This window comes from Nestor notabilis, unplaced genomic scaffold (genome assembly GCF_000696875.1).
Source record: "Nestor notabilis isolate BGI_N333 unplaced genomic scaffold, ASM69687v1 scaffold4606, whole genome shotgun sequence".
Lineage (NCBI taxonomy): Eukaryota > Metazoa > Chordata > Aves > Psittaciformes > Psittacidae > Nestor > Nestor notabilis.
The window spans coordinates 20,985-45,203 of record NW_009932205.1 but is presented as its reverse complement, the minus strand read 5'-3'; the positions used below and the strand labels follow the sequence as shown (position 1 = coordinate 45,203).

The following is a 24,219-nucleotide window of genomic DNA, read 5'->3' as shown; positions in this document are numbered from 1 at the left end:
AAGAGACCAGAAGAACTGAAGTCTGAGAAAGGATCTGGAAAGGAACTACATCTACACACCTTACATAGGATTGGGAAGAAGATCACAACTGGGGGATTACATGAAGATGATGAGATTTTATCCATGAAGAAAGATAATCAAAAGAAATTAGTATTAAAGTGGGAAACTTCAGAACAAGAAAAGAAACTATTTTACATAGCTAGATTCCGGCTTTTGCTGTAGTACTCTTACTTTTTCTAAATCAATAAGAAAATTTTACTTTTTCTAAGAAGAGTAATGTATTTAAAGTAGCTTACCTGACCACAATCGTAGAATCCATCAGTAATGATATTATTTGATGATAAATATCCCATCTGGCTGTACTTTTGGGAAAGATTGTTATCAAGTAGCTTTTCCAGAGCAGCTTCACTAAAGTTATTTTTGCGGCTTACTGATAGATTAATTTCTTCTAGGATATCTAAAGCACTGTTAAACAAAATACAAAGGCTAATTCACCATTAAATACCAATTAATTGTTATTATACACTCCAGAGATAGTTTTCAGCATTACCAAGGCCAAGTCAGGTTCATTTCCAAGTGCTAGCCTTATGCCCCGTCGCCAGCAAGGAGCTAGCTGTGCTGCACAGAATTCTTTCTCTAGGGGAGAAAAATGTCCTGCAGTGGTCAAAAGCAATTCTTTTAGGCAGTTAAACTGTTACATAAAGAAACGTGGACAGGATGCCACAACCTTATACCAGAAGAATGTTAAGCACCACAGAGACCTTGAGAAAAAGAAGGGTGTAAAGATGGAAGGAATGATGTTCAGAGCTGACCATAAGATACAGTTCAGGGAATGTCTCTCCTTTCAACTTGCAATGGTGCAACGCAATTTGCAGATTCCAGTTGTGCAATACTCAGTGTGTGAATCCTTCTGTTTTAGGACTGTTACTGTATTCAGGGAGGCACAGTTGGCAGAGATTTGCTAAACGGAGTTGAGCACGGAAACACAAGCAGTTGTGTCAGCACCACCAGGATGGCAGGATTTTTGCAGCATGAGGGCAGAAACAAATAGTTATGTGACAGCACTGGAGTACAGGAATTAATTTTTTCGGCTGTTTCTGGTGCTGAAACGCACATACTGGTAACTTCTGACCTGAAAAACTTAGAAAAGCTCACTAAGAAGATAAAGGAAGCTGAATGAGGAGAACATAGCACACTGCAGTTTTGGAACTGTTTAGGAATGAAAGAAAACAGGAAGAAATAGGGCAATATATTTATATGTGTGTGTACATATTCAAATCTATATCTGTGTGTGTCTATATACACATGCAGACATTCTTCGCATCCTAAGGAATCAGTTTTTTATATATATATATGTATATATAAATATAATGAACTCCATGTTTAGGCTGCCTATTTTGCTCTGTGAACTACGCAGGGAGCCTCAGCTGTAGACATTTACCACATAGCCTTCTGAAGGTATGTCAGATGAATTCCAGAGAATAAGTTTTTCAGGCAAGGCAAATGACAACCCTCTCTTTTAGAAGAGAACAATGGGAGAAAACAGTGGAAGAGCAGTACAGGCTATTTGTCATACAGCATACTGCACCAAAGTCGGGTAACCAGCAAGTAATGCAGAGAATTTTAAAGAGGAAAAATGAATACAGAAAAGCTAGTGTGTACAGCAGTGTCTAAAACAGATGACATTACAGACACAATGGCACATTACCGTCATATGGAAGAAAGACAAAAATGGACAAATAAAGCTGTGCCAAAAATTCTGTGAAGACCTGAAAACAAAAAAACCTGACTCATACAGAAATGGAAACACTGACACTTCCGAAAAGAAAAAGTAAGGGATAAGCCCAAAAGACCCACAGGCAAAGTGAGACACAACTATTCAGGGACTGAAACAAAAATAAACATTTCATATGCTGCAAGTCAGAGAGGGAAATGTAGGCCTATTACTCAATGTGGGAAGAAAACTCGTAACAGATGGCACAGAAAAGACTGAAGTGTCTGATGCCTTTTTTGCTTCAGTTTTCATAAAAAGGTTGCAAGCAGATGCCTGGCAGTAATATTAACAAAGGAGGTAGAAACAGTAGGCTTAGTATGTCTAGAATAAGTTTGAGGAGACAAAGTTAGGAGCCCCTAAGGACATTTACCCCACACTGCTCTATGAATTGGCAAAAGCAACCTCTGAACTGTTTATAATTGTATTTGAAAATTCAGTGAGGACAGGCTAGGTGCCAGGGGAGTGGAGAAGGGCAAAAATAGTAACTATATTGGAAAAATGAAGAACAAGGAAGTTATAATGGAGATAATTCAGCCAAATTTCAGTGTCCAAGGAACACCATATCAAATTATTAAGGAATCAGTTTGCAAGCAACAAGAGCTAAGAAATAGCCATTTTGCGTTTGTCAAGAATAAATCATGTAAAGCCAATCTAATCCTTTCTGTGATATGGTAACTGACTTAACATATAGGCAGAAGTAGAAGACACGAGATATGAGTTGACTTTGAGATATGTTTTGACTTTAATAAGTCTTTTCACATATTCCTACTTGAATACTCATAAGCAAGTCAGGGAAATAAGATCTACATGAAAATAACATGAAGTAGTGCCTGACGGGTTGAAAAACTATGCTTAATGTATTATTATCAATAATATGCTGTCAGACTGGAAGGACATATAAATTAGAGTCCTACTCCGATACTGTCAGACAGAAGGGCTTAAATAAGAACAGTGTTATATGCAAGACACAGAAAATAATTACTGAGCTTTATTTGATGGTGGTATGACCTCAGCTGAAGTACCTCATCCTGGCTGGGAGACAGCACTTCAAAATTGCATAAATAAAATGAGAGAGATTCAGGGATGTGTGACAAAATTATACAAGATTTCAAACCAAAAAGAAGTTTAACATTTTTACTTTGTCATGAAAAGGAAACTGAGAAAGGGACATGGAACATGAGAAAATCCAGTAAGATAAACTCAATTGCTATAAAAAGGTGGTTGTTCAATCCCTGAAAGCAGGACAACGCGTGGTTGTACTGATTTGCTGTAAGGGACATTCAGAACTCAGAAACTCTTTCTAATCGTAAGGACACTCCAGCACTGGAACGAGTTCCTTTGGGAAGTTGTGGCCCCCCCTCGGAACTGGTATTTAAACTGAACAAGCAAAAATATGTCAGTGTACCTGATCCAGTCTTACAGTGGGCAGATGGATAACATCTTCTTTAATGTCTCCTCCTGACCTAAATTTCTGAGATTCACTCTGCAGAATTCCCTCACAGATAAGTATCTGTGCAGTAATCAGAGAAGTGTCCAGCAGAGGGAGCAGGGCAATTACATATATTTTAACAATAACTAAGAGTCACCCTGTATAAGGAAGCTTGTGTCGTAATTCTTGTAACTTAAAACAGCTTTTGTAATTCAGTTATTAATGTATGGAACCTGGACTTTCTAAGAAGGAATAAAGTAGAGGCTTTTTTATGTGATACTTCAGCACACCTGCAGTTAACCAGAGCTTGTAAATCAAATTTATCCTGTGTGTATTAAATACAATTTACTGTATATTGAACTTAGCCCAAAAGTTTAATTTCAGTTTCATATGTATGAGGCACTGTAGCCCCTAATTTTGACTGATATAAGCACACCTTCGACATAAAGCCCAACTCAGTCACAGAAACAATAAACATTTTTATAACTCCAGACAAGGTCTCTTTTCAGGCTTACATTTTTTCTTAAGCCTTCTGTTACTTAAAATCAATACCATTTCATCTATAATATCAGAAGTGCATAAATAGTTTCTGCTTACCAAAAAGTATAGCTTAACTGCTATAAACATGTAAAGATTGACTTAATAGAATTATTGTATCAAAATCTTCCCTCTGCTCCTCAATACTATTTCTACTCACCCTAGCCTGCATAGTTCAACAGCAGTTAGTTCATCGCTTGCACAGATCATAACAGCCCAACAGGCATTTCTTCTGACTTCTTCATTCTTAGAATGCAGCAATTCAACGAGTGGTCCCAGTCCACCTGCATTTCTTAGCTAGAAAAAAAAAAAAAAAGATGTTGCCTCTTACATATTTCAACAAGAACTGCCTGTAAAATTCACCTTCTGAAACATTCAAGCCTTGCAGACAAGCTATGCTGGACTGCTAGAAAGACCATTTATGGGGATTCTGTGCTTCTGTGAACTGGGCATAGGCTGGAGCTGAAGCAAGCTTCAGAGAGGTACAAGGCACACATCCCTTCTGGCTCTGCCTTGCTTTTCAGTTATTAGATTGCGGTATGGAAACTGAAGACACTGTGCAACCCCAGACTGCCACAGAGAGTTATACAGCTTTTTCTGTGTTCCATTGCCTCCTAGCAACTAATTTACATTACAATATATCTGAATTTGTATTGTATTGTATGTATGACAATCTTATTAACATCCTATTCTCTTGTATACTACAATATCTTTCCTATATATGCTGGAGGAAATACTGCTCATTTGGATTTTTGAAGAGAAAGACATTTTAAGGGCACTGAAAGAGGTAGATTAATTATCTATGTCCCTTATTCGTGTCCTAATTAACAGCCTTGACCCATGAGAAAATCCCAGCTTATGATCTATGAATGCACATAGGATCATCCTTATTTATAAAAAGAAAATAGTGTAACCATCGATAAACAGTGAGAAGTTCAACTTGCTGGATGCCACTGATCAAGGGATTAATTATATTTTGAGTTTTGCCTGAATTACATTTACTCCATGTACATGCAGTATCTTATCAAGTATCAGGCCTTGAAAATGGGCAAGAGAACAATGCTGAGGGGTGGTAAAGAGGGCAGAACTTCTCATCTTCAAAGTTCAGATGACAATTGCAGCTGAAAAGCTGTAATGTTTAATGCTCATAAACATGAAGATTAAGATACAGCCCTTATTCAAGCTCATCGAAGCCACTGAAAAGCTGTAAAACATTAATTTGGTGCAAGCAAATACAGCAGTAAACAGAGTTAAAGAAAATCCTTCCCAAGTTCTCATGACAAACTGAGCTAAATTCAGCTGAACAAACCTATGATAAAAGTGAAAAATTAATTACTATCTAGAAAGCCTGGGACTTTTAAGACAGACACAAAATAAAAAGATTCTAGGTAAGTATAACAGCAATCTCAGGATCTCGAAATGTCATAAAATAACCGCAGCCCAGAAAAGCAGCTTTACCTCAGTTCTTGCATCAGCATCACAACCAAACACAGCCACAGCGAATGCTGCTTTGCTTTGCACTTGGCTGTTGGGCGAGCGCAACGGTTCTGCAAGCGCACTCATAATACCATGGTTCTGGATATTTACACGTAATGGCTCTTGCATAGCCAGATTTGTTAGCACTGTAGCAGCACTAGCAACAGCTCCATCTCGCTGAGCATACAATGTATTTAATAATGGCTCAATTCCTTCAGCCTCTGCAACAGCACTAGCAAAATGAAGGAGAAAAAAAAATCTTTGTTATTTTAGGACAATTTTTTCTTCTTAGTGTGCTCTATGTACCAACTAGATCAGTATTACATTTCAGTATTTTTATATATGCGTGTGTGTGTGTGTGTATGTAATCTATATACGACTCATGGTGTGAAGTTCAAGAGGCACAACCTAAGCAGACAAAGTCACAAACTTCTGGATTCTTTGACTTATTAGCACATGGATTCTTTCTGAGGTTTTGAACAAGTGAATTAAATCTTGCATCTTTTCAAAGATGCAAAATTTCTGTATCTCTAGTTGCAAGCAAATGCCTCTGCAGACTCTTACCACCTCTCCCCATAACCATTCTAGCATTACTTCTAATGAGGATTACAGTGCATGGAATATCATGTCATTGTTCTTTGTGCTGTCTCCATAAATTGATGTGATCTGATATCTAGGTGGCATGAATATAGTACACCAAGTTTCTGCCATTCTTACAGAGTAGGTGTACATGGTGCAGTTCAGTGCAATATAGAAATTATTGAGCTGGCTTTATGCAAGCTGATTTAGGCAGCAGGAGTACAATGTACACATCAGCACAGAGTTCATGGCTGGCTATGACTGTGGTTCCACATCAGGATCCAGTTCAAATATTCCCTCTGCTCCCAGATGATATGGCATCCATAGCTGAAGGATGCTGCTCCTCAACAGTGGTGGGACAAACGCTGGCATGGCCAAGTTCTAAGCTAGATGTGCAAAACAACCTGTTTGCAAATAAAACTGGGGAAGATTTCTGGGATTTTTTTAAGGATCACTTCATAGATTTAGGTTAGAGAACAACCAAGGAAAAAGAAACAACAGTTTAAGAAGCACTACTAAGGAAATAGTAACTTCAGGCCAGGGACAGCAGAAGGTGCAAGCAGCTGTACTAATAGAGGATGCATTTGCAAACTACTGAAATCTAATGTGTTGCAAAACTAATAAGCATGTGGGCCTACAGCTCAGTCACAGCAGAATGAACTGGCCTATGAGCACTTCCTCTCAACACTGCTATTCTGCTTCTGGCACTCACTGGGATAGTGCCTCTTAAAAGAAAAAAAAAAAAAGAATCAACTTCATATTTGATATCTGAGATAAAGAATGTGTTTGAAAGCAGCTGGTGACTTGGTTTAGAATGATAGTAAACCCTTGACTGCCACTGATGCAGACCCTGAAGAGAGAACCTGGCCTGGCTGGGGTTCCACGCTACTACCATGCTCTAACAAAATTAAAAGGTATATATTTCTGGGTTTCCACTTTATTATGTATTCTTTGGTTTCTTTGCCATAGGCAAAAGAAACTACTGATACCAATGTAGTTTACATTCTTTGAATGCCACAAAATATTCCATAACTTGAGATTTTTGTTGACCTTCTTGCCAAGACTTTGCTTACTTCTTTGTCTATATCATCTTACATTCGCTTCAGTGGTATTTTTTCCAATGTCATTATAAACCAGCTCACTGTAAAAACTGAATTGTCTATCTGCTGAGCTCATATATAAAATTTGATCAAATGACTTGAGGCATATGCCAAATCTACTATCTGTGCGTAGTAATTTTACATTAGGCTCATCTGCTTGTTAAACAAAAGTTGGCATTATTGTTAGCAATGGAAATGTGCAGATGGCAATTTGAATTTTCTTTGCAACTGCTTTTTATACCTTCTTTTATGCATTTTGTCTATATCAAAAACATAATAAACTCTCCCACCTCTATACAAGCATACCTAAGCACTTCAACAAGAGAAGAGTGTACATTTTTTGTAAGTTTTGCTAAATTTCTGTTAACACCTTAATAAGAGAAATCTGGATGTGAAAAATCTCACTTTTACTGTAACAGTGTTTTACCAAAATCTAACTGGCTTTTGGTAACTTTCACAGTTGCAAAATAAACACAAACTTACAAGTATTACATATGCAAGAAACAGTTAAACTATCAAAGACTGTCAAGGCATTGGTAAAAACAAAAAACCTCAGGAATGCCGACAGTCACGCTCTTACACAAGCAGGATAGAAAGCAGAATACATGCTAACCCATGCCATATAATCCCATTTCATGAGCAACACAATGTTGATCTCACTCTGAACTCAGATTTTTTTTGCTCCTGAGCATACCTGGAATAAATCAGCAGAGGCTAACAAGGTTTGTTAGTCTGATCTCTGCCTTAGCTACAAGGCAATGGCAGCTCACAGGTAGTCCTGGAGCACTGGTGTAAGGATGTCTGGCAGCCAGGTAGTAGTTCCCAGTCTGGAAAAACAGGGAAAAGGCAGCAATCCATGGACTGGAGGTGAATAGGATTATTAGCTTGGGTGCAGCATAAAGATACAGGGTAGTTTGGTGTTGATTGCTCCTGGAGCACCAGTAACTTCAATGCAAGCACTTCAGTCTCTGTTCAGAAGTGAATTCCATGTTTTCAGATGTCCTGCACTGCACTCCTCAGACTGTCTTCCATTAGCCCCTTATCTGGGTGACCAGATAAAGAAGAGCTGAAAATGTTTTGTTTGTTTTGATTCGTGATTTTTTTGTTTTACTTAGGTAAGGCCACTGAATTTCTCTGGTTAATATTGTCTTCTCTTCCCCATAAAAATTTTTTCCAGACATTCAGACATTCAGGAGTGCTGTAGCTTTATCCAGGCTGCTGTATATGAAGAAATCCTGGACATGCCAATTGCACATGTTAAGGATCAGCTATACACCACATATATCACAGGTTTACCAGAAAGCATCACATTCATAGCACATGTAACAATGACATGATGTACTTGCTGGCAAAGTGTGGGGAGAGACTCACCATACATGCACATTAAGGCATGTCCTTAAGTATTTTTCCCCCAGATTATAGCATTATACAGTATGTACACACATACCTTATCCAGGGACAAAAATAAAAAATAAAAAAAAAAAGAAATCAAAGTTTTTCCTGTACAATGGACACATCGAAATTCCAGGATATACAGAACAGATCCACTACTCATGAGATGCATGGTTGTATCTCACAGGCATAGTATATCCAATACTTCTGCAATAAGTGTAGGACTTACTCTTCCTATAGTACAACCAATAACACATGATTTCTCCCATAGGAAATCCTAATAAACATATAGTCCCTAACAGACTGATTCCAGGATGATACATGGAACTGAATGACGTAGCCAGTCACATTATAAGCAGATTCACTGTAATTTCCATAAAGCCAGCAAGTACACAAGTACTTAAAAAAAGAGCAAGGTGAGAGCTCCTCGTGTTCAGAGTTGACCTCAGCAAGGTACAGAGCACAGCCAATTTTCTCAAGTGCCACTCAACTTCAAAAAGGTTGAGAACCACTGATTTAGAAGATCATACATATTTATTTGAATCCAGCGTTCTACTTCGGTGCAGATTCATTCTGAATCACAGTCTAGTGACGTTATAGTTTAATCAAGAGCACAGTTACAAAGCAAAAAGAATTCATGTTAGAAGTGACAACAGCAGGTAATGAAAGCTGAAGGTAACCAGTACCTTTGAGAATAAGATTTTAAGGGGGCATGAACACCTGAGGGCAATGCTGTGTCCTGGTTATGAGGGAAGAATGAAGAATGCGGAATCCATAGTTCAACTCACTTCTACCCTTAGCCTTCCAGAGAAGGCCTCAATAGCACTGTCACTCTGGGCCGCAGAGGTCCAGCTGCTAAACAGACAGCAGTACCCAAAATCAGAATGGAGCCGAAAGAATGAATATCATTAAGTTTTTAAGGTGCTGAAATACTACAACATTAAGATCTCAGTATGGAGATCCTCATTCCTTTCCATCTTGGGCAGAGATACACATTGTGTAGATTTTTATTACAAAGAAATAAGTCAGAGGAAGAAGCTTTTACCAGCACTGTCTTTGCCTAATGTAGATGAGCACTTGCCTCTCCCTGCCTGCAGAACACATCCTACTGAGACGGTGCACTTTATCAGTGCTCCCACTACAGGATTACTTTGGTTTAGCTGAAAATAAAAAAATACTCCATTTGATGTGGAAAAGGAGTACATTATATAAATACACAGCTTTTTTTCCTCCTTGTTATATAAAGATTCAAAATACAACAAGTACCCTAAAGGGAAAAGAAGATAGTGACAAAGGGAAGAAAAAAAAAATTCATTTGCAATAGCACCACGTTTTTTTGCAAATTGGAATCTATTTGAATTATAAACAAGAAAACAAGAAAAAACAGACAAGATGGTGTAGAAACTGCAGAGCTCAAATTAAAGTTAAAATAATTCAAGTGTTATGATTAATAAGCACATGATTATAATCGTTAGAGTGTCTAACCTACCAGGGTTAGGCATTTACCTTAGCCAGGGTATACATGGTTCAGGTACCCTAACGATCTTAACCATGCCCTATAGTGAAAGAGTAAAATTCTGATTACAACTGAATTCAAATTACTATGTTCAAGAATAGCTAAACTATTTTTCTCAAGTGTCATTGGAAAGACAAATATTAAAAAGTCAGATAATATTTATTTTAAATTATTAAATTTAAGTATACATTGTAACAAGCTAAGAGATTTTCTTGAAAGTTCTCTAAAGATCACTTAAGACTCAAAGAATAAATGCTGAGAGTTTGAGAGAAACAAACATTTTCCTTACAGGTTTTGCTACAGAAATAAATTAAAAGTTGACAATCAAATAATTACTAAAAGTTTCACAATACGAACATTTTTAAACAGTTACTTTGGAGATGCACCTGAATTTCACTCAACTGAATATTTTGTTGTTTTAGTTGTCTGGGGTGCAATAGGAAAGCTCAAACATTGGCAGAGCATTGTGAAAACAACCGTTGGTAAAAATTGGTCCAAAACTCCATGGGTTTTTATTTTATTTTTAGGACTGTAAGCTCTCTGGGGCAAGAACCACCTCTTCGTTGGCATCACACTAAACATAATAGCTCTGTCACCAACCAAGCCTCCCAGCCATGGCAAGAAAGATAATGGATTATTTACTTAGTGCATAGAGAATGGTCCAGCTAGCTTTTCCTGCAGAAGAGAAGGTCTAGCCTAATGGAGAATGCAGTTATCCCTGTCCAAAGCACTGACATAAACCACTGAGACCACCCCAAGCCCCTACCCTAAGCTACTTCCCCCCTTCTAACTGAGGATTTAACGCAATTTCTGCTCAGAAAAAATGTGAATTTTTCCTCCTCACAAAGGCTGTTGGACTCCTCATGGACTTCATTTTCCAAATGTATTTGCAACCGCATGTTTAATTTCTGTGCAAAATTACTGTGATTGTGTGTGAGGTGCTTAGCTAGCCATTTATGCCTGTGCATATCTCATTTTCATACATAATTGCATGTAAATTATGCATAGGAATTATGCATCTAATTACACACACATTTTTTTAAAGTCAAGTCTGTTAAATCGCATGACTTCTTTTCCACACAGGCATTTTTGATCTAACTCTATTATGTAATTTCTGACTGAGAAAGAATATCATAACCAGAAGTTTGAAAAAAAAATCAAGAAATATCTTCCTTTATATCCCTTAAATGTATTAATATTCTTCATTTGCCTTGTTACGCCATCAGAATAATCACATCCAATAAATGTCTTCTGCATTTACAAAAAATTTCACTTTGTGATTTAATTATTTTCAAAACCAATTGACTGTTGTATACAGTCCCTTGTATTTTATTTAAAGATTAATATTACTTCCGTTTTCTTCACTATATAAAGGAAATTAATGTCAGTATGTTTATTCTGAGTAAGGGAATCTAACACAAGAGACTGATCTACAATTTAGGGCCCCTTTGTGCTACAATAAAAATAGTGATGGTATCAACAAACCATATTAATTTTTCATTTCAGGAACTGAACCCTTTATTCCTATTTTTTAATGACAAGTATCTTGTTAAAACATCAACAAACCCCAAACTCAATAAACCCCACAGTCTGGAAGCAATAAAACCTTAAACTATCTGGATTAGCAGAGCCTGTAACACCTGACTCTCATTTAGCAGTACAGAGATCTTCTAAGTCTGTCACTGAACTCATCTGACAAAGTAACACAGATCTCAGTTCTAAAACTGGAGTATACTTAATTTAAAATATTACAGTGGCATTGGTAATGAACTATATATTTGTGATATTTGAGCCTTTAAATTATAATATTATTTGCAACATTTGTTAAGAATTTTTGACACTTCCACTGTAATGAGAAAGGCTTGAAATTCAGCAACAGAAACTCTTTTCGCCCCTTAAAGATCCCATGTAGCTTCTGCCAGGATAAGCTCTGGAAAAAGGTACCATCCCCCTCTCTCTTTTTTTCTAATCCAAGAAGTAGTGCATGCAAAGATCAGTAACTCAGTACAAATGTTGAGAGTCTACAACCCACACTGTGACAAAAGCAAAATAACAGGGAACATTCAGGAGTTGCCGGAGCAGCCTTCATGGAGGTGTAAGGGAAGGAAAGAAAAAGTTGAAGCAGGATCCTCACAGCTACTCATCTGACCACAGGGACTGAGGAGACAGTGGCTCTTCTTCGTCTTTGGAAGCACAAAAGAGCTGCGCCAAGTCAGTCTCTCTAAACATAGCCCTCAGACTGTGAAACTTGACTCCATCTTTCACTTCTGGATAAGCCTTTTCTGGACAACTGTAAACTTATCTCCAGTGGCCACAATCTGTTTTGCCTTGCTAAAGGCTCAACAAGGATTCAGGTTTTCTCTTGTTTAGTTTTCTCTCTCGAAATTAAATCTCTAATATAGTATATATACACATATCACTATGTTAAGATAAAGTTACTGAGGTTTTAAGTCAAAACGGCTAAAGTTACCTGTGAAAGTTTATTTTTATCCCCTTGTGTGTATAACAGTCCAATTAGACACCATGCCACAGTCAATACACAGGTTAAATTCACAGCAGGACAGAATTAAGTTTGCATGATCAGCCTTAAACCTGCAATTCCCTTACATACACTTAAATAACTTCACACTGCACTAAAGTAAGTTAAAACATATAACTGAATAATTTGCATTTAACTTAGAAATATGCTACAAATAAAATATGCATGTAAAAACACCGATAGATTTGTCTAAAATTTACTTAAATGTTAAAAATAATCCTTGCTACTTTTAATTAATAAAAAGTATCATTAATCTCAGTGATATGACTGAATGTCCTTATAGGGATACACACTCAAGAGAAATCATTATACTTGTGCCACTCCCTAAAATACACTTTTCTCCACCAGGCTTAGGAAGTCTCCATCCAGGAAGAGAGAAGTTTCACCTCATCCCACAGAAATCTACCATGGGAAGTTACAGGTGACAACACACATGTCCCAGGTGAAATTACAGCCTTCCACAGCTAAGATAAATAGTGATCATGCTCCAAGGCTTTGAAGGTAGGAGAGTACAAACAGCCTGAAAGATTTTGCTATATCAGAAAGCGGTAGAACTTCTGCTTAGGTTCTCATGGACTTCAGGATGCTGTGAAATGAGATTTGTGTTAGTTAGAAATGAATGCTCTAAGTTGGTCTCTGCCTTCAATATAAACCAAACAGGAAAATACTTTTCTTTTTCTTTTTTTTTTTTTTTTTTTTTTTTTTTGTGCAGAAGAAGAGCTATAATGGAAATGACAACAGGACTTTTCCATATAGCCACACTTTCACAAATCTAAGAGAGAAAACCAACAGTTGGCTGAGTGGAACATTTTGCAGCTGCCAGCAAGGCATGAATTTGGGTACTGTCCATGGACTGCATATCAGTCATCCGATGTGATGTTAATGTCACAGTGGGAACCCATTTCTGAATGACATCCCAGCAGCAGGCCTTGATTCAGCTTTTCTGCCAAGGGAGAAATTTACCATAAAACAGTTTTCAATGGAAGTCAATATGTAATTTGTAAGGAAAAGCTTGTGAGCTCTTGGGTAATGACTGCATTGTCTTTTTTTCTTTGGAAAGCACCCATCGCACTGTGGATATACAGTAAGAGGCAGTCAAAGCAGGAATCTGTTCATGGCATGAGTTAACTGAATTTGCAGAGGGCTCAGCAGAATGGGTGTTAATGTAAAAAATAACAACACAAACCACAAAACCCACAAAATCCCTTTCACCTTGCAGCACAGGGGCTCAAAAATATGATTCTGTCACTAGGGGTCAGTATTAAAGCATATTACCCTTACACAATACAGCTGGCGACATTCTATTGTTGATTCCCTCCTCCAGAAACACAAACTTACATTATAAAGAACTATTAAACCATAAAAAGGACAAAACCTATACAATGGATTATTTCCTATTTCCGTTCTTAAATGTAGCTTTCATGTACTAGAAATTTTGGTTCCTGTTCTCATAATTTAACACATATATTTATGCAAATGTATTATCTTATGTAATACCGATGCTTCATTATTGATCCATTTATGCGAATTAGGTTCCATCTACAGTCTCGAAAGAGAAAAGCTATGATTAAGTTTCCCGTTTTTCTAATAGGGAAGATTACTACCTAATGATATTATTACCTAATGGTAACAATCATTACTTCCTAATGACAGTAACAAAATTTGAAATTGTCCTGGGTTCAGCTTAAACCACGACAGAATTGTAAGAAAACTGGACATTCTTTAAATTTATTCCTTGACAGCCATATCTGTCTTAAAAAGAATAAAAATCTTTTGTGGATACTGAAAAACTCCATTTAAGAAGGTGAGAGACTCTCACTACATATGAGCATTATCCACATAGAATAGACTGAGGATATAGTATTTTGAGTCATTAGATCAGGATTTGAATTTCAATTTGGAATAGATGCAACACCCACTGAAGTTAAGGGACTGACTCACTTTCTCATTACTGGGCATTGCCCACAACCAGTGAGTTTCCAACCTATCTTCCTATCCCCAGCCTACTCCCAAATCTTGGAAATTTTGATACATTTAAGGAAGCATATATTCTGATGCTGTGATAACGTCTGTGACTGCCTATATAGACATAATTTTGCTAATGCAAATAGGTCCACTGATTCCTGGGAAGAAGTAAAAAAATAGAAAATTAAATAACTATTTATATATGTAATATTTAATATATAAATAAATCAAGCTTGCCTTCACTTTGCAATTTTTGGGATGATACTTTACTATCTTGAATCCAGATATAATATTTAGAAATAGGTAATGTGACACTAACGATAAACCCCAGGAGAAATATTCTGCCAGATCATAAGTCTGTCATGTACCACAATTTCCTGCAGCCCTTAATGCAGCTGAACCAAAAGCATGCCTTTCGTACTGCCCCCAGACCAAACTCTAACTGAATGCTATAAATTTTGCACTTAAAATAAACAATTTAAGACAAATATTATTGAAACTGTTAATTAGTTTTCATGTCCAGTACAAAGCTCTAAATTTTAGAGCATATGTTTTTCTTTAGTGGTAAGTCCATTAGGTGCCTAGAATTCAGACATTGCCAGATTTATGAAGACAGCTATTAGAAATGGCATTTGTGCTATGACAATACTAAAGAAAAGAGCTGGTCAAATTAATGTCTAACTCGTACACTTGAGAGCCTATTTCTATGTGTTACTTCTAACTAATACAATATTTATATTTAACATGATCAGCTTATCCTAAATACAGGGAAAGCAAAAATAATTGATTATATTTTAAATGCGAAAAAATAGGCAGAGTGTGATGTAAAACGTTTGTTCTGTAGTAGTTGTGTAGCACAGAATAATTTGTTTTTCTGACCAATAGATGGCACTGCTGTTTCTTTGTTCGCGTGTAATTTTTCAATTTGTGCATAATGTACATCATTGGAGTGACTGTGCCTACATTTCCCGGTGCTTGGACACATCAAAACCAGACAGATTTCAGAGATTCTTTAAAATGGCATTCTGCTGTCCAAATAACTGTATACAGTTTTCAATAAAGCAAGTTAGTGTTCTGGATTAAAAAATGGGAAATGGATGCAAAACCCCAGCTGAACAGAATTCTGTTCTTCTCAGAAGCAGACCACAGAAATAAATTCTGACATATACCAAGGATGGCGTTGGAGTTATACAAGAGTAATATAACAAAATAATTTCTTTACTGTATGTTAGAATAAGTACATGGGGTTTTAACTGCAACATGCTCTGCAATTTTATTTTTATGTAGCCTAATTATTAACAAGCTTACAAAGAATTTATCATCAATATATAGCAGCATTAAAATTCTGTCATTATTTTACGATAAAATTCTGATAAAAGCATCATCTGGGGTGTCAGTCTGTAAACTAACGAGGCGTTTGACCACCATACTTTCTTCTATGTACTACTGAAGCATGACACAATATCAAAAAACATAAATGCTGAAATATTTTAGAAGTTGTGTAGTAATTTTATGTGTTCCAGTAGAGATCATATTGAAAATCTGTGTTTTCCAGTAAACCTGAAAACTTAAACAGTTTGTATAGGACTCATGTTCTCTTCTGCTCTAGATCTTTGGGTAAAATACTATGGAGGGCAGAGTCATTCATAAACATATTTATTTTTGCCAAATCGTGGTTGCTTGGGGACTTGTGTGAAATGACAAGCTGGTCTCCGTCCCGTTCGTCGTGAACAGGTGTTCTAATTACAAAACCTCCACCATATTTGACACCTTTATTAGCTGTCTCAGTTGAGAAACAAAGGATTGATTGGGTAGGGGTATAGAACTAGCCTTTCATTGCTGTGAGAAGCACCTAAAGGTCAAGGTTAATACACATTAGCAGGGGGTAGTATTGCCCATTGCCTATGCTGTTCTTGTGTTATTAATCAATGGAAGACTTTATCCTTAGGAGCTAGCTATTGTGGGAGCCTTAATGACACAGTGTGTTTTAACTTGTGGTTTTTTCTGTATTATAGGAAAAGCAGACAACACTTCTTGATAAAATATTCCTAATAAGAACAACAAATCTCCAGCAAAAATAGCAATGTTTTGTACTCTGCTTACATTCTGTTATATATACTGTACAAAATGAAAGGGCAAGGTACACATCCTTCAATTGGTATAATACATGCAAAAATGCTCACGAAATGAAATATGGCAGAACAGATGTAGATGAGTTCAACAGGATTGAATTTTTGTGTGGTAAAAAGTAAAAACATTTATAGTAAATAGTCTTCCTCTTTACTGTAGTCATTTTGTTCTCGCCACGTAAGGTCTACCTGCTGCTACTAGCTTTCTGATTTAATATTCTTGGAAGGTTTACAACAAGAAACTAATATACAACCAATAAAAGGGCACTAGTCTCATTAGTCTCATTTGGGACCAGAGTACTGTCAACATAATTACACAGCAAAGTCACGTTATTATGAAAGCATATCAGCATCTTCATTATATATACACTTATTTTCAGTGGTTTACAAGACACACAGAGAAAATATTCCAGAGTGAAATATGATTATGGTAACTCAATCTGGAATCCATTTTCTCCAAACTATTTTTTTTCCTATTATGTGAATGTAAAATAAATATGGGCCAGATACTCAGTCAGTGAGCTGGAACTATACCAATTTGTACCAGCCGAGGGTTCAACTCTATATAATCATTCATAGATCCTAGTCACACTTGGACCCTTCTATGACTTATTAATGGTTTTGATTTAGAAATGAAGCTTTGAAGTAATTATATAGTCACATGGCATTCATCCAATATACATATTTATGTAAATTATTGCTTCCTGATTTTCACAGAAGACCTGTGATTAGATTATCTGGTGCTTCCATATTGTACTTGGAACTGGATTGCAAAGAGAGAGAAGTATATGTAAGCCACCTCTACAATTTCTTGACTCTGCCCAGCAAGAAACAAATAAGGACTTCATTAGAATGCAGAGGAACAGAGACAGCTATTTCCCTGCCTGAGGTCTCGGAGAATTGTTCTAGCAGTTGAGCTAAACAATGTCCTGACTATCTCCTTGGCAAAAGAAACTGAATGAGTTGGCATAAGCCGCTATACCAACTCAAAACTCTCCAGAGATTTCCTTTTCACAATGCAAAACCTCAAAGGGCTGCACTACGAAAAACAGCTGTAGCGGAGCTGAAAGTTTGACCCCTAGACTCCAGTACTGTGCTCTTTTTATGTGTGTATGACTCCCACTGACACCAACTGAAGAGTCATGCACATGAGGAGAGCAGAATATCAGACAAAAAAATCTACTATGTGAATCCAGGAACAGAGTTTTATTCTCTTGTGTCAAATTATGGCTCCATCTGGTAACATTAAGTGAATACTGGTGACTACAAGAGCTAAATCAATAAATTGAAACAAATAATTTATCTGGGAGTTATTTTACTTTTTCACTTCAAAGAATGCCTATGAATGGATTACAACTTCCTTAAGTATATTCCAGGAAACTTGTAAGGAATTTTATTTTATGGTTTGTTAGTTACATGTGATTGCTCATATACGTCAGACTGCTCTGTTTCTTTTCTCCGAACAGAACTTTTAATAGAGTTGGGATAACTGAACTTTGCAACTGACAGTAGAATTCAGCTGATACAATTATTTTGGAACATACAGTCAGCTAACCATCCTTCATTAGTTATTTTGGATACTGAAGTTACACTTTTCTTTTAGAGCATTCACTATGAGCATTCTCTATTACTTGGGAAACAATAAAAAAAGGAAAAGAAAGACAACATCAATATTCAGAATACCTGAGTGCTATCTCCATCAAAGACTGGGTTTAAATTAGTCAAAAAAGTTGCATGAATCATCAAATTTTAAAGGATATCTTACTGATTTTGAATTTTCAAAAAATATCCCACATCGAATGCCTTAGACTACAAGGCATATTTTCCTCGTATGCTCTCTTAAAAACATGATGTATACCTCTGCTTTTATTATATCTATCTCACAGCTTTCCTTGATAAAGCAGACATCAGCAGAGATTGCATAACTTTTGTAAAGCTGATGAGAACCAACCTATTCCAGATGACACATAAGCACCAAAAAGTGCCTTATAGCCAAATTCATACAAACCTGCCTTGTAGGGTAAGGACTAGGCAAGGCATTCTTTAAAAATCAAAATATTATCACTTGTGTTCAGATCAGTGTTTTAAATAATAATATAATTATTGCAGACTCACCTTGCATTACTAGGACTGGCTGCTGTCAAATTAACTAACGCTGTCACTGCAGCTTCTTTTACCTCTTCATTGTCACTGCTTAGCAACTGTACTAGCTGGGGAATCCCTTTGAAAGAAATAATTGTATACATGAACCTTTAAATAAACCATGGCAGTCTGTGAAATCATAATATGCTCCTTCTAAAAGGAAAAGCACAGATCCTTAGTTCATTCCTTCCCGCCTTACTTACCCTGGAGTCCAAACGCACGTTTGCTAGCTAAATTCGCACACATGGCAGAAACTGCTTGGGAAGCAGCAACTTTAACTCCATCATTATCAGTTTCCAAAAGGTTTATGAGACACTTCTCAACCTCTTCCTCATTTAAGATGTTTCTATTTTCAGCTTTAAATGAAAAAGAACAATAGCATTAACCTGCATTAATTTTCAAAATCAGTGAATATGACTTTGATTTCATATAGTTGTTTCCAACATAACGCTTGCTTTTGATGCCATGGAAATCAAAATATTTTGGTAACAGAGGCACCAGCAATTAAGAAATGTACACAAAGGCCTGATCCAAAACCCATTAGACTTTCAGTGAACTCTGAATCAAGCCCAAAAGATGATTATTAAATACAGCTTTAAAAACACATAGCCCAGAAGAATGCAAAATTTGTTCTCTATAAGACTTAAAACCACAGAATGCATACAGGCTTGATGGAAACAGCTTTTCCAATTCAACAGATCATACTTAATCAGGATCATGCTTAACTTCGGTTTATGCTAACAAAGCCAAACACATAAAATTGAAGAACTTACTAGTAAATATGCAATTGAACCTGGTGGAGTACCACTTAACAGACTACAATAGCAAAAAACCCACAACCCAACCCCAAAATTCAAGGGGTGTTAAAATTGAATTTTCAGTTCTGCACAGCTTGCAGTTCTTGATTAACGCACACTTTGCAGAGAATCTCAATTTTGTATTTTAGCCTGGTGACACAGGGTTTACTGCTGACCTACACTGCAATGATTGGAAGCAGCTAATGAAGGACATAGATGTTCCCTTCCTCTACACAAGTAACAATATAGAGTGTCTACAAAGTATCTACAGACATCTGATAATTATACTAACAAACTCACTCATCCCAAGATGAGTGAGATCATAAGTGCAGGTGTTTGTTAAAAAGAGCCCTGAGGGTAACCTCAGCCAGAAAGTCACTGGATGGCATAGAAGCCCTACAGTTACGAGGGTCAATAAACATTTAACCATACGCGTAATTTAAAGTGGATTAATTACATGCTGGAAGTTATATCTACATGGTAAAATTTTTGAATGTATCAAAGAAATTCAGGAACTGAGAAGTCGGTAAGAGTTTGATACATTTGGAAATTTTACCAGTGCTTACTAATGCTTTGAGAGAACACTCCCTTCTTTGGACTGTTGCTTTAGGATTAAAAAGTTTAAGAAGAAAAACACCGTAAGTATTCTTTTAAATAAAACTGAATATGCAGAGAACAGAAGAAAACAGACAAGTCCACGAAGCCAATGAAGAGGAAGTTTGACCGAAAACCTGGTTACAGCAGAAAGGACTCAAGGCACATACATGAGACAGCTAGCTGTTTTCTCCTTCCCAACTCAATTTTAAATATTTTTGGAATCATCAGAGATACACAATTGAAATCACAAAGCAAAAGATGCAATAAATGAAAGAGAAAAGATTCTAAGCCTCGGCAGAACCTTGGCCACAGCCTTGCTGCGTATCAGCCAGCTCTCAAGAGAAGGCCTTAGCTGGGATTACAGACCGTTGCAACAAGTTCGCAAGTATGCCGCTGGCCTGTTGCTTTCCGAAGTAGTCCATAATCCCTAATAATGATCTCTAGAGGTTCTTTATGCCTCAGTTATTTGGTTCTTGTACAGCAAGTTACTTATTACTATACAGATTTTCTAAAAAATTATTCTTGCTTTTAAAGGCAGTTATGATGATGGGCAAGCATTTAATTTTAAAGATAATTTATGCCTATATGAAATACAAATTTGAATAATTTATTTGAATTATTGGAAATATCTATTTAAAGTATTTTAAACAGAATAAAATTTTTTTAATAATGTGAACAGATTTTGGTTTTCAAATTATGGTAAAGAGAAGGCAACTATATTTAGCTAGCTAGACAGATGAAAAATATTCATATTTTAAGATCCAGGTCCCTATTCTACTTAAGGGATGTATATTTTCTGCTGATCCTCTCTCTGTGTGAGTTGTTTCCTTTACTATAGAAAAGAAAGAATGTACAATTGAAAAACACCCTTTGTACTTAAGCATTTCCCATGTCAGTGCCAACACTGTATTTACAGTGATGAATTTCCTGACCCCTAAGTAATTTGAATACACTGATTTAACATGAAGTGAAATACTCAGGCACATCCTACTAAAAGAGTTTGGAGTACTAACACTTCTGCCCATTTTTTCATGCATTGACCCCATCATGAACCAACCTTTGTTTTTCAATATGTTTTCCTATATACCCTTCTTACTCCAGAGGTTCTACTGATTACTTATTCAGCTCATTGTCACCACCTTATGGAATTATTTATACCAATTTCAAATGAAAAAGTTAATGTTAAATAATATCATGACCTCTCACTGATCTTGACTTTAGATAACCCAGATAAATAAAGCCCTGTGTTATGAAAAAGCATGTGTTAATCAGGCTACAGAGCATGGTTAGTATGCTCCCCTTTGAAAGGATTTGCATTTAAATACATGTAAAGAACAGGCAGAGCTTCAAACCAGGTTTAGCAGAGTGAGGCCAAACTCGAGTGAGCATGATCATCACTTTTTCCATACACACTCCATACCATTTTGTTATTGCTGGTGTGTCTGGAGCTGTCAGGGGAAACTCAGGCCCTCCTTAATCAACAGTCCAGACAATCCACCACAGATACTCAATTCATAGAATTAAATTATATTTTGAATTCTTATATGACTGCATTATTTACTGTGCAAGGAAGGAATCACAGTAAAATTCACCACTGTAATTCTAAGCATACAAAATAAAACCATTGATAAATTAATATTTAATTAATAATTAATTCAAAATTATGTTACAGAACAAAACAAATTTTCAGGGGCAAACAGACTGTTATATACAGAAATATGATCATTTCTACTTTATTTAAACAGAACAGCATCATAAAGATGCTATAGTGATGGTACCCTGTAATTTATACTGATACTGAGAATAGCTTTTAAGGGATACATAACAGCAACAACAATGAAGTTACAGGAGTCCCTTCCCAAAGGGCTGAAAGGGACATAAACCAAAACTGTTTGCTATAATCATGTCTACCAGGAAAAAACTCTCAAAATTAAATTCAGTCTGTCAATAATAATGATTTCAAAACCAGACATTGCTGTGTACTCAGGTGCCAGGAGTAAAAAACCAGCTAGATACATGTTCCATCAGAGCAGAAGAAAGTTTCTTTATTTTTTCCCCCTGAGTATGCAGGAAACGTTGGTAAATTGCAACCTCAATTATTAAACCCGAGGAATGTGGGCTACTGTATGGCTATTGTAAATGTAGTGAAAAAGTCATAAAAGAACTTAAAGCTGTGTTATATTATATTGGATTTACATCAAGGCAAGTGTCAGTATAGTATACATTACTGTTACAGTTTGATAGGCTGTTTAGTATATTTACAATCAGAATCCAAACAAACATAAAGAACTGCAAACTTATCTGTTTTCTTTTTGCACTTTGACTGTTTTTTATAATGGCCCTAATGCCATGTTTCTTTCCACTGGAAGGCTGACTTTAGACTAGTAGCTCTATCTATCTGCAATAAATTCAATACTTCTGGGGACCATGTTGAGCAGCAAGTTTACTGGACTGGGTTTTCCACTGTACCAGTACAACATACTGCCCTTTGTCTAACTGGTTGTCCCTAAAATTCTACAGCTGGAAGCAAATATTTTACATCTTCTTTTGATCTACTTTCCCAGCTTGCTGCATCCATACTAACTGTCATAGGCTGAAGAAGACAGCAAACCTTTATAATGAAACCACATTGACTCCATTTGTAAAGAAGTATGACAAGAAGATGCATCTTCACTGACAGTAACATCCCATGATATAAGATCATAGGTAGCACTGTAATATATTACGTGTAGTTCTTGCCACAGTGCTTTGAAAATGTTGTGTTCAGACATGCTTCTACTAACAGCTGCTAAAATATTAGGCCACAAAAACTGAAAAACATGTGAAAGAGGAAAAGAAGGCTATGCTTATTTGAAAATAAATATGAAAAGGAGTAAGATGCAGTAGAAAGTAGTAGGAGCAAATATAAATCTGCTTAGCATACTGCTTATAAGCCTGTCACAGGACTATAAAAATGATACTGACAGTCCTAAGTAGCATAATAAAATGACAATATAGGAAAATACACAAAGAAAATATTGGCATAAGAAAGTCCCTTCCTATCTTTGATACCTAAACATTAATGAAAATAATTTTCAATGACTTATAAAGCTTCCAATAGATAATGATAAAAGCATAAAGAAACCCACAGACTACTAGGAAAGGTAGATTCCACTCTGTTCATGTATTATTTGCAAACCAAATAATTACAAATATTCAGGTTGTCAAACTAAGCAAGGTAAGAAAAGAACTGGAAAGATAGAAGGGGGAGAGAAGAAAGGAGGTCTGAAATACTGTGGAAAGGAGAGATTATTTTAGCCATGTATTAAAATAGAGAACATATTTGTAAAATACACATAAATTAAAGCCATGATTCAACCACGATGATAAAAATATGAATGAAATATTTAAGCTCTACTGTCATAGTCATCAAAACCCCTTGACTGTATTAAAACCTTCTATAGACAGAAGTATGTTATTTCTTAAATTGCATTTTGTTACACAGCACTATTAGGCATATGTTGCAACTCAGAAGCCAATGCATGGAAGGAATTTCAAATGCAGATTTATTTAAAGAGCATCCTTGTGGGTGAAATGATGAGCATGTTCTGCCTAATTCAGAATTCCTTGGTGAATTAAAGAAAAGTATATAAAAAAGGACTATAGGATGAATAATTATAAAAAGATGACAATGAAACTATTTAACTCCACTGGGAATATTAATCTGCAATCCATTTGAAAGGCTTTTTTTTCATGTCCCTGTTAAAGGAATCTGTTTTTGAAATTGCCTGACATTTAGAGGGGCAGTTGTACGTAAAAGGAAGTAAGCTTGCAATTAAGTCTTAACTTATAGGGATGAGAAATAGTGCCAGCAAAGGTGGCTTAAGATGGCAGTTACTTGGCATCATTAAACAAAAGGTAAAGAGTGCCCTATTTTCCTTTCTGAGGACAGCATTTTGCAAGAATACTTTACGTTTAAAAAGAAATTGAGGCAAAATCTTAACATTTTCATATATGTCTGTATCTATATATCCTACCATTCAATTGCTGCTCTGATTGGCAAGACTCATCACTGTGATTCATTCTTTCCTCAGCACAAGTACTACCCTCAAACAGATAAGACAGTCTCATTTTGAACAAAAATTTACTTCATAAACAAATTCATGCCAATCAGTTTTTAAAAAGTCACATACAGTCATAAGCTGCTTTGGTAATTGCCTTTGCTGCATTCTTCTGAATATCGGGAATGGTAGAGTCTCCTATAAATG

General features: G+C 36.2%; 1 protein-coding gene across 1 annotated transcript in view; it reads right to left on the bottom strand.

The window, feature by feature from the left end:
• Positions 1-24,219, bottom strand: part of LOC104407067 (armadillo repeat-containing protein 3-like) — a 46,541-nt gene that overhangs the window by 10,574 nt on the left and 11,748 nt on the right. Inside the window, 6 exon segments of the mRNA XM_010016246.1 lie at positions 297-465; positions 3,901-4,037; positions 5,199-5,448; positions 18,552-18,657; positions 18,782-18,934; positions 24,145-24,219. The exon segment at positions 24,145-24,219 is cut by the window's right edge and continues 34 nt beyond it. Coding sequence (XP_010014548.1) covers positions 297-465; positions 3,901-4,037; positions 5,199-5,448; positions 18,552-18,657; positions 18,782-18,934; positions 24,145-24,219 — 890 coding nt within the window.